This window comes from Lepidothrix coronata, unplaced genomic scaffold, assembly GCF_001604755.1.
Source record: "Lepidothrix coronata isolate B3197 unplaced genomic scaffold, Lepidothrix_coronata-1.0 Scaffold191, whole genome shotgun sequence".
NCBI classification, from domain to species: Eukaryota; Metazoa; Chordata; class Aves; order Passeriformes; family Pipridae; genus Lepidothrix; species Lepidothrix coronata.
Window position 1 is genome coordinate 328,791 of NW_016690371.1, and position 12,414 is coordinate 341,204.

At 38.9% G+C, this 12,414-nt stretch overlaps 1 protein-coding gene across 8 annotated transcripts in view; it reads right to left on the minus strand.

Annotated features, from left to right (window-relative positions):
- Positions 1 to 12,414, minus strand: part of SH3KBP1 (SH3 domain containing kinase binding protein 1) — a 215,106-nt gene that overhangs the window by 56,882 nt on the left and 145,810 nt on the right. For all 8 annotated transcript variants that reach the window (XR_001877520.1, XM_017831489.1, XM_017831488.1 and 5 more), the window contains one exon: positions 4,763 to 4,838. Coding sequence is in view for 7 of the 8 variants with exons in the window: in XM_017831489.1 (XP_017686978.1) it covers positions 4,763 to 4,838 (76 nt within the window). In the remaining variant the exon portion in view is untranslated. The remainder of the gene's footprint in view (positions 1 to 4,762; positions 4,839 to 12,414) is intronic.

Here is a 12,414-nt window from a genome sequence, read left to right on the forward strand (position 1 = left end):
AATGTCACAGGCCCATCCTAAAAACTATAAAGGGGCTATCCTATAAAAAGAAATAAATGTTGTACAGGGGTAGTAATCATGCATCTCTGTGCAGCACCTTACGTTCCACAGTCTGTCCCAAGTTGAAAATGTGGCCTATTTGACACAGTCTCATTCCCCTCAAAAAATCATTGCCTCAAGAGGGAGAACAATAGCAAGAGACAGCCTTCCTAGAGAATATAACTGCTTCATTACCTAGGCCATTGCAAGGGCTGTATTTCACTCACAGAATTCAGTGGCTCAATATGTATTTACAACTGCAGTGTAAAGCACTGATTTCAACCTACAGACCTTCTCTATGACTTGGGGTCCTGCAGTATTAGAGCAGGTAAATTCATTTGTTTGTATTTTTAGAGGCTGGTTAAATATTACACTGTTCAAACCAGAACTGAGCAAACTCCATTAACTGTATCAGTGAGCCCTGCTGTACTTTAAAAGCATGCCTCTTCTATTTGTTCTCCTGCCACACTGTTAGGATAAGCTGAGACATTCAAGACAGCAGTCCACAGACAAATATACCTTCAAGCTTAAATTTCACAGGGGACAGTGACTCTGGAATTTACATTTCCTCTTAGGCCAGGATGACACAATGTTTTACCTCTACTGTTGCTTCCTTGTATAGTTATTTTTTGAGGCTTAAATATTTCCCCATCAGTGAAGTCTAAATCATACAGCAATCAATATGGACATAAACAGTAATACTAAGAAAGCAAGCAGCATTAAAGTATTATTCCTCGAGCTTTAAGTTTCCTCTCTTTGACCATCACTCATAAAATGCTTCTGAAATGGAATATACAAAATCTAGTGAAAAATTACATTATTATAACCAAACCCACAAACCAGATGAAAAATCAAAACACTATACGCAGCAGAATTTGGCTTTACTATTAATTGCTACACTCAAGACTCATAAATAGATTGCACTAATAAATATTTTTACAGAACTTCACGAGATGCCAACTGCCAAAACACCACCTCATTAAACAAAAAATAGAAACAGAGCTAATTATGGCCCTATTAATGCATATTCAGCTATTCCTTATACCTTCTACATCACGAAGAAGATTAGTTGCTTGCTATGATTTTGGTAGTCCTACGCAATAGCTTAACACAAATTGTAAATATTCAGTGAGTGGAGTAATTAAATTAAGTGCTGTGGTCAATGCACTCTGGGACTTACTGCCTTTGCTATCTTGTTGTCTGCTTATTTATACTCCATTTTTGCAGACTCAGTAATCTGCAATACCTCTCTCAGACATTGTGGATGTTTTCACTTTGCTGATTTTAGAATCCAACAGAGATACTTCAAAACTATATATATTTTCTACAACATATCCTTTTCACCACAAGCCACTTATACTAAAAACAAGCTATTTCATAGAAAAAACAATACATCTTACCCCAGAAACGGGATTATAAACACTCATGCATCAATGTGCCCTCCTATCTACATATGGAACTACAACAAGAGAATCTCTCTCTAAATCTAGGAACCCACAAATCTAAACTAAACAGCTCTCCCCTCTTCTGTTCAAAGATGCATTCTCTCATTCCTGAAAAGTTAGTCATGTTTTCCAAGGGACTACTCAAGTTCTGTAAAGATTTGTGCTTTCACTGTGCTCTTCCTTTGAGCAAAAAGTCCTCTTTGGCCCTGAAGAGTCATTCTGTCTATCCCCCTAAATCTGCAGGGAGATTTACACAGCATATTGTTGGGAGATGCACCTTAGAGAACACAACTCTCTGTCTTTTGTTCTGACCAACTCATCCTGTTGCAGAACTTGCATGTACCAAGAGCAGAGACACATCAAGTGTCTCACTGCCAATCACTGCCCTGTCACATCAAAAAAGCTATGGGAAAAAAGCAAGCTCTAATCAAGATGTGAGAAGTCAGCAACCATCACTCCATGCTGAAGCCCCTGTGGGCAGAGAGGGAAGGTGCTGCTGCTATCCGTTTCCCTCTCTCAGCAGGCTCTCTCACAATGCAACTGCATTTTTTATCCATTTGGGACTAAGGAATAACAGCATCAGTTGTGGACACAAACAGGTGGAAAATGAAAAAACTTTACTATTTCTCTACCAACATAACCCCTGTCTTGCTTTCAGCATTCATTTCCAGCAGTAATCCCATGGGAATCTAAATCACACATCCAAAAGCCCCCTCTTCTGAGTTTAATCTACGGGTCTTCTGTTTCTTGCTACTTTCTTGGACAATGGCACAGTATCAATTAAAGATTCCAGGAAATACTGGGACACTACCGTCCCAGGAAAAAGTGAAAGTAGTTGAGGTCCATGGTGGAATGATACTTTTATGCTGAACGCTGCAATCAGAACATTCATCAGTTTTCTGAGACTGCAAAACTTCCTCAGATTGAATGCTTTTTCAAGCTTGTTTGTGGTAAAAAGCAGTAACTTTGGAGAAATGATAAATACTACACAGATCACACTCCTATGCCAGAGTCTGATCATTCTCTTCATGTCTATCATACATTAACTTTATTATGAAAAAATTATTCCTCTGCCTATATTAAAAACCAAAGTAGACTGAAGTATGTTTCATTTTCACGGAAAGGTTTTTCAATTTAAGTGAAGGACAACTTCAACTGATTGAAATAAATCTTCAGTGGTGCCATCTGAGACTAAGACAATTATATATAATTACATCAGACCTTCCTATACATGTGCTTCTCTTTCCCAAGCACAAACAGAGATACCAAGAATTCAATTGAGGCCCTAGACATTCCAGGAAAGATAAAATGTCCTAAATAATAAATTTTAGGTAAAATTCATAGAACAAGATACTGTACAAATAAGTAGCTCACCTTTCTCACCAGCTCTGGCAAAAGGGATGCTGAATGAAGATGGATTTTTTTGGCCAAAAAGTCATGTCCGAGGCAAACAACAAAGAGGTGAAAGAAGAACCAACCAGAGCCCAAAAGTGCTGATGGAAAGGTTTCTCTGTCAGCCAGAGCTCAATGGATCACTGTAGAAGGTACAGTTCTCTAACCACTGTTTGGAAGATTTCCACACTCATTTACAAGTGGTCAAAGTTAGAAACTCCTGCACTCTGGGATGGGATTTCGTGAGCAGCTTCAGCTGTCAGAAGTATGAGCTGATGTGGAAAGGACCACCTGTCTCACAGCCTGGCTTAACACCCAAGGGTGAGTTCTGCAGGTGGGAAAGCCCATGGGATCACCCCTCCCATGGCACCTGCACTCAGATCAGCTGAACTTGCTCAAGCTGCAGGTTGGGAAAGGTAATTCCAGAACACATTCAGTAGCCCTGCTCTACATTACCAGTTCACACATTTTTCAATATTTCAAGTTCTCACTTCCTCAGGGCAACTGAGTTCTTGCAGTACTTCCCATTATAGCCTGGCGGCACAGGGGAACAAGATAAGAGGATGTAGCAAGTCGATTAGTGTGGTGGAGCTAATGGACAATAATTCACTAAAAGCTGCTTTAAACTGCTTTTGCAACTCTGAGATGAAAACCTCTGCAAACCAGGTTGTAACCATACACTTCACTCAGAGAGACCCTGTTCTGCTGATCCAGATGCTATCCTTCCTATGTCTGTATGTACTTCAGTTCTGACACAAAATGTTATCTGCTAACTATCTAAAAGGATAAACATGTCAGGGAAGGAGAAGCACTGTGCAAGACTTGAAAAAAATCAGCTCCTTATATTATACTCATCTTCTTTTACATGGTATGGCTATGTTCTCTTCCCTCTTTTCCACCAGAACCCATAACATTTAGTAGTAACTTAAAAAAAAATAAAATATATATATAAAATATATTTATATACGTATGTTCTTTGGTAAGCTAGTTACATATGCCTCCCTAGAACGGCATGGGAACATGCCTAAAAGACTTAATCATTGCTTTTTGATTAATAAGCACTGAAATGATGAGAAAAGAACTGAAGATCAGAGAATCAGAGAATGGTTTGGGTTAGAAGGAACCTTTAAGTTCATCTAGTTTCAACACCCCCTGCCATGAGCAGGGACACCTCCCACTAAACCAGGTAGCTCAAAGCCCCAGCCAGCCAGCCTTGAACACTTGCAGGGAGGGAGAATCCACAACTTTGGGCAACACGTTCCAGTGCCTTACCACCCTCACAGAACAGAATTTCTTCCTAATATCTAATCTAAACTTAAGTTTGAAGCCATTCCCCCTGCTCCTGTCACTACATGCCCTTGTAAAAAGTTGCTCTCCAGCTTTCTTTTAGGCCCCCTTCAGGTACTGGAAAGCTGCTATAAGGTCTCCCTGGAGCCTTCTCTTCTGATTTCCCATACAAAATATACCATCCACACAAATTATTTCTTGTACATAATGAAATTTAAAAAAGGAAGAGGAAACAAAGCAAGGGCACTCACAATGAAATTTTTCTATGAGCTACCTACAAGTTACAGCCTGAAGTTGGATCTTATTCAACTCTGATTAATTCCTAAGTACCCTCAAGGCTGAAAGTTGATCACATAATTTAATTTGATTTTTGGTGGCAGAGAACTTGAGGTAGGATTACCAGAGCAAAAACAATTCAGAGGATTCTGTGAAACAAAGCATTCTGTCTATGTACCTCCTACTCAAAGTTTATTCTAAATATATCTATCTGCATCCTGGCTTTTCATATATACAGGATGCTTTTAGCCAAAACCAGAGAAGAATGTTCAGCTTGCCTTTAATAGCACAAAGTGCAAAAAAGAAAAACCTATGAAACCTACTTTTTGTTCTGCTGTCCACTTCTATTTTTGTTGGCTCCTGAGTTGCTGTGGCTGGAGGTAATTTCTTCCCAACACTCTGAAAAAAAATAATTATTCTCCTTTAAAATTTGCAGGTTCAGTTAAAAGTTGGACAACATAAAAAATTGTAATGGAAATACAAAATACAGGAGTAGAAAAAGGAAAATAAAGAAACAGAGGAAAATTATACTTAGGTTTGCTGCTGGGGGGTTTGTTAACTTTTTCAAAAATTATAAAGAATTCATAAAAATGTGATCCTCAAATTTACCTCTAAAAATGTTTACTAACATTTTTAAACAATAATCCCTTGACACAGTTTCAGGGAAGACTCAGAGAAGTTTCATTGGTGGACTGAACATGTGATGAAATTACTTAAGTAAAGGTGATATTCAGTATCAAAACTCAAACTGAGAGAAGGGGGGAGGAACCTCCTCGACTTCTGTCCATACAGGAAGTATTCATTTCAGTCATTCTAGATTGAGTGTGATTTTTATATTGACAACATCTCTCTAAAACATTCCCATTTTTACTTATTTTGAGCAAAAATATTTAATTTACAGATCAGTACTATGATAAGCAATAACCCCCCTCAGACAGGTAAGCTGTAACAATAAACAAATGCTATCTGCCCCCACCAAAATAAAATAAAATTGGTATTCATCTTTATATCTTTGCCTGTTACTATATGAACGCTCTCTCTCCTCTCTCTCTCTCTCAGCTTTTCTCCCTATCAAAAACGTTGCCTAGCTTTAAAATCCCAGCAATGTGTACTTGAAGAAATAAGTGTAACTATTACTTGTTTATATAAATAGGAGTACTGAAAAGCCCTAGTTGTCATTCAACATCCTTTTCTGGCAACGTATGCATAAATACCACGAAACCTCCTCCATGCTCCCTTGACCTTCTGAGTAAAAGCTAAGAGATGAGAGCTAAGATTTAGTCTTGGAGACCTAAGGAAATTCTTGGGGACCATAAGGAAAACACTGGTCAATACGAGAAGCAATATGAGTATAGCACTTCTAGTAGCTGAAAAATTCCAAGCTGTATAAAGAATAATAAGAGCTCCATGTTAGTAATTTTGTACACTAGTGTGTCAAAACATATCTATGAAAAGGACTAAAATACACACAGGGATTTCAGGTTGATAAGAAGAACACTGGGGAACAGAGATAGTTTTAAGAGGTGCCCAAAACAGTCATCTAATCTGTGTTGACAGCAAGACAAACTATGAATTGCAGTACCCAAAAGCATCCTGTTGCAACTTAACTTGCAGGTGGCAGCAGAAACAACTGACCTTCTGCTGAGCTAATGACTCTACTTACAACCCAGAGTTTGTGAACTGCTGAGGAAGAGAGATCAAGAACAAAACTCTACAGAACCTCTGAAATTCTTTGCTGAGGTGGGAATGAGAGATAAGAAGCATTAACTGAAGCGGTGACTATGAAGAGAATAGAAAAACAGGACATGACGCATTCCTGCAAACCAGGAAAGGGTAAAACTAAGAAAAGTGCATGACCTGCCTGTGCTGAAGCAGTTAAAAGGCAAGAAGGATTATGAGAAAGAGCTGACTGAGATCTAGCTGGAAAACAGTGAAAATTGTAGTCAAAGAGATATAATAAAAAAATTTAACCTACTGGGCATTTACAGAGATAAAAGCACAGAATGCCTGCAAGATGAAAGCAAGATTGGGAAGACAGCTTTTGGTTCAGAGGCAAACAGGGCAGTTCAAGATAGATGAACATTTCAGTATATGCCCATTCATGATCAAACCTTTTTTCACAGTTCTGTTTCACAAAATGGTTTGGAAAATAATGAGAGCATGTACTCTAACCTGCACTGCTATTTAACTCAGAAAGACATGCTTACTAAAAGAATATCCAAACCCAATAATTTAGGGGAGTTTGGGGGGTTTTTTAAAGATGAAATTGTTATGTAAGAGCAATTAATTAAAGGAAATAATTTGGTAATTGCTTCACCGTATATGAATCATTGATTTTATGCCATGAAACCAAAACCCAGATAAACCCACAACAAGGTAAGATTTAACAAGCTACAAATCACAGCAAAAGAATCATGGGCAGAAGGGAAGATATTAGTGTATCCCAGGGGAAAGACACGCTGCAATGTAATTTCTTAATTTACAGAAGCTGATGCAAGGGCAATGCTTGAAAACATTTATTAATCTGTTCATTCAAAATGAATGCCTGTGCAGGTGATAAATCAGAATTGGGAACCAACTGATTCCTTGTGAACTGAACAGAGAATACCATCTAAACAAGGCTGCTCTTCTATGGGGAGCTAGGAGGCAGAATTCAAATGAGTTTAATGAGGGTTGCACAGAACCCACTCCAGTGAGTGAACATGTGCATTTCTTGTGGGATAGGGAGAGGAGAAGACAAGTGGAACTGGTGTTCTTTAATTGTAAGGGGACTGCACTCTGGGATTTCTACAGGTGACATGAGCGCTACTGATAGGAAAAGGGAATAAAAATTGCTAAGCCATACAAATCTAGTTTCAGGTGGACCTGTGCTGCCAAGACGTTTTACTCTTCCTCTGAAATGGTACAAAAGAAGGTATATTTTTTAATTATGATTTATTTGTGTTACCAAATGGTCTATACTGATCTATACATGAAAAACATGCATGAACCTTTTCCAAGAAATTTAATATAGTACTCATTTGTTCATTTAGGAAACACCCAAGATAAACTTGCCTCGCTCTAAGAGACACTGAATCCTCTATGATGTGTTAACTCCGATGGTTCTGCTTTAACAGGACAAAACCTCAAATACTGCTAAGATCTGTGTGCTGGGAGTCCCAGATCACGTAGTGTTATCAGAGTTACCAATTTTTCTGACAAGAAAACAAAAATGGGAGACAGTAACATCTCCTTCCATATAAGCCAGCAACTCTTCTGTTGACTCTCCAACTGTTCTACATCACTCATACTCCCAGACAGGTCAAATATCTACCAAGTTTACTACTGGCAAGGAGAACCAAGCAAGCCCAACTTAAATTCTTGCTGATCCAACACATATCTGCATGACATAGGCTTTCTTCTCAGACATTAGTTACTATAGAATATTTTGGTCTCTTCTTCAGTTGAAGGCCCAATGCAATTTTTCAAAATCTCCTTCATTTCTAAAAAAAAGGAAACATGAGAGCAAAGACCACTCTAAGGAGGTTGAACTGAAGATTTCAATGTAATTCTTTCTCCTCCTCTGTTCTTCCTTTACATAAGAAGAAGGTCCAAGCCCTTCTAAACACATTGATCTATGCTGCAAAATACTGATATACTGATACACAACTCCAGCTTTTACCTGACTCATTCCTACCTACGAGGCTCAACAGAAGCAAGCAGATCTGACCCCTTAACACAGGCAGAAAACAAGATTTAGACCCTGAAGGGCTTTTTGGGAATGAAACATTCCAAATCCAAGAGTAGGATCCTCAACTCTGCCAGGATCCCCGACATCTCTGAGCATAAAGTGCCTCTCTCCATTTACCTAACTCTATCATGTTGTCAATAATGTTAGCAGTAAAAAGTCACACACGGCATGAACCAGAATGCCCATAATGACACCCTCCCAGCAGTGTCCTTATTGCCAGGCTGCAAACACAAGTGAAGTTCAGCAGTTTCTCTCTAGAGCTGTATATCTTGAATTCTTGGCTGCAGAATGGTTTCAGCACCAGCAAGAAGAGTAGCATATCATTCTGTGCCTTTGCATCTCTAGCGTGGTGGTACAGAGACACTCCTAAAGACTACTGTTTCAGTTTCCCTCTATCCTCCTCCAGTATACCAATTATCATAAATCTCTTTTGTAGATGGTGGCAGTGAGCCTCGTTCCACTTACATTACTCTGGAGATACCACTGATGGGCTTAGTCCTGTCACACGAGAAACACCTGGTGGAAACAGAGTTTGTATTTGCTGACTCCAAGCCTATGTTGACTCCCAAGACACAACAGAACATTATCCAAAAAAAAGGCAGAATCTTGATCCCACTATTTCTGCAAGGCGAGCATAATTAGATTATTTAGCTGTCAGACACAAATTCTGCTAATTGCCTGACAAGTGAATCCTAAAGATGAAAGGGGGTGAAGTGCCCTCTTGCTGCAGAACAGCTGATAAAAGCATGAAAAATGACAATGATCTGGTGTACAGATATTCAGAGGGATGGGACAGATTTAGCAGCAATCTACCGGTATTAACGCTTTGTTTTACGAAGCCAATGGAAGGACAGCCTAGCACTAAATAACAGGTTCTGTTGGCAGAAGAGGCCTTGATGGCACCTAGGTACACTGCAAATCCATATCACTGCAAGCCAGTTTCCTCTGATACTGAATTAACAGTGATTAAAAAAGTGGTTGACTTTTAGCACACAAAGTCATGTGACTGAGGTCACAGTACAATCTAAAGAGTCTCATTTTCTTTCATTTATATAGTTTGTCTAAGCTGCAATTCCTCTAACAGCAGAGAACACTACAAGAGAAGTAGAGTACATAATAGGCACTATACAAGTCAGTTTTTCTCACTTAAAAGTACTTCCCTACAACTAACTGAACCCTGACCAGAGGAATAAAAAAAGACCTGTGGCCAAGTTTCCTTCTTCAGGACATTTTAGAATTGTACTTCAGGGTTTTCTGTTGTTCAAAACTGCCTTGTCTATCTACTTTTGTTATTCAGGTCTAGTGTCTCTAGAACATTTAATCTGAAAATTCAAATTGAATTGTCAGTTGTGCACAGGTAGGTCCATACAGAAGATTCTGTTATACTTCTTTGCACTAAAGAAACATACTTATCCATTGAGGTTCCTTTAACAATATAAAGGCTTCTTAAAGCAACAGCTTATTAACTCAGGAATAAGGAAAAACATATTTACTCATCATCAGTATTATTCTCAAAAGTGTCTTGAGCTCTTTATCCTGAAAAAAAAAATTTGGAACTGCTACTTGGAATATAACTCTATGAAGACATTCTAAAAAATATATCAGACATCAAAGAATTCATAAAAAAGGGGTGTATTAACCGAAAACACTTATATTTTTAAGTTTAAACTCAGTTTGAATAGTGAAAATATAACAATATGCACTGATGCTTTATACAAAGCAGGAAAAACAGTTAGGTATCTTGTGAACTTTTAGAATTTCAGAAAACATCAATAACTAGGTCGAGGGAAAAAAGTACCATGTTTTTCTGACCACAATACTTCCTCTCAGCATTCAACTAGTATTTTTAGATGTTGTTTACATGCATGAGAATTATCTAATATACAGGTTTGCATGCAAATCCAAGGCCACTATTAGGGATAGTATAAAATCTGTATTCTTAAATGTATTTTTGACAGTCCATTTTGTAACTGAGAACATTTTTTCACAAAAAAGCAGAAATGGTCATTATATTCTTCCAGCTCTGGATGAACAGGAGCATAAACAATCTTCTCACATGTGGTGTTGTGAGGGGGCAGCCAAATTAATTTCTTTTTTTTTCCTAATATCCTTCAAGTGCTTAAGGAATGTCATCAAGTCCTCTATCCATCCTACCTGTCAGACCTTAAATTAAAAAAAAAAAAAAGAGCCAAAATATAAAAACCTCAAAGACTTCCACATGTCAAAATGCCCTCGCTCTGTCAGAGACAAAGTAAGAAATGTCCAAGATTTCAGTTTTTCCCATGATGCCAACATTCAGCTCCACATAAAGTACTTTCTGTGACAGCAAGATCAAGTATCGCTATCCTAAGGTTTCCCTAAAGGTCAGAGCTAACTTTCCCAAGGGGTCACCACATTACACTACCAGCACAAGAAGGTAATAGGAATTTTAAGAAAACTTTATAAAGAAAACAAAAATTCCTTAGGCAAAGTGCAACTAAGAACCCATCTGCACATTTGATTGTCTCAGTTATTTAAAATAGCTTCTTCCTCTGTAACTGCTTTCTACTCAGCTTTGCTTTGGTAGAAATACCATCCATATTCTCCTGAGCCACAGTTATTTATATTTTTTAATAGCAACTAGGCAGGTACATCTGCACTCCCAGCTAACACAGAGAACCCCAGTTGCCCAAGTTGCACACATTTCTACTGACATCATCTCTGAGGACACTCCCACCACAGCGCAGGGTAATTTCCTTAAAACTAGGTTAGGTGAACGGATGGGAGAGAAAACAGGTGTTCGTCAAGTCCCCAGTTACAAGCAGGCTGTCTCAAGCACAGGCAACCAAAAACCATTTTATTCTCCTGCTCATAATTTACTCTGAGTATGAGAAGAGAGATACATTGTCTCATAATTGGTGTCTCACAGGGGTCTCATAATTCACCTGCTGTGAGAAAGAGAGAGGGAACTGCCTGAGCCCACCCACCAAAGGTGGGCACATCCCCAGGGAGCCGGCCTTGGCTGCCACTCCTCCCCTCTGCTGTGACATTGGTGCATCTGAAAGGAGAGAGAAGGGAACTGACCCATATCCTGAAGTGTTGCAGAAGGGAAGAAAGAAAAAAAGCAGAGTTTTAACGTTATCTGCTTTACTAAATAGCTGCACAAACATTGGTTGAAATTGAGGCAGGAAAATTTATGGTCAAAGGGGTAAGGTGCAAACTCTCAGTTGCAGCACTTATTTATACAAGCTTAGGTTTATCTGGAAAGCATGGTGAGCATCTGACAGTGTGTGTGAGTAATTCCTGGGGCCAGGATATCACAACTGGACCAAGCTCAGGGCAAACCAAGGAAAGGCTGTGTAAGTGCTTGTTGGAGATTAAAATAAGTTTACTTATAGAATATTAGAAATTAATTGTGCAGGTTTAACTTTAATTGTAACTTACTAACAGCTTAGCAGGAGCGTTCCCTGCTCAAAGCCTGGCATAGGCAAACTTTAAATGAGCTCCCTTTGTTAGCATGACTGGCTCAGCAAGGGAGCAAACAAGAGACAGACAGGATACCTTCAGATAAGGGCTGAGACCCTGGAAGTTCCCAAGGCTGCCCCAATCTGAAAGATAAGAGCAGTTAATGGGCTGCCCATGGGGACATGGAGAAAGAATCCAGTGAGGTGTTGGAAGATCCCAGACCATAAATCTCCACTGGACCAAGAGGCATTTCCAGAGCACGTGAAGATCTTGTGCACAGACTGGGAGAGTACAATGGCCCAGGGATTTCTTTGTTCAGAATCCCTCTCTGGAGGCACCCACCTGTAATAACTTGACTCTGCCTCAAATCCAGGGTCTGAACTCTTCTTTAATGATGCTTGCCTTTACATCACTCAAAAGCTGAAACATGAATGACACTCAGCTCTACATACCAGATGATGCTTCCATAAAGAATGGGTGCCCCTGACAACAGCATCAGATGTAGCATACACCCACAGTGCTTTCTAGTGGGATGTTTGGCAAATGTTTCACAGAATGCAAACAACAAAGCAATTAAAGTGTTTTCAACTTCATATTATAGTTTCTTTGCACATAGTCAAGCTATATTATCTTCTACTGGGCAATCTTCAAATGACACATTTTCACACTTAGTCCATATTCCAGCAGACTAAAGTGCAGTTTTTACAACTGATGTCTGTATCAAATGACTTTTGGAGCTGGATGAACATAGGACTTCTGAATGACAGTATATCTTTTAAAATAAATAAATCCTTTATTTAT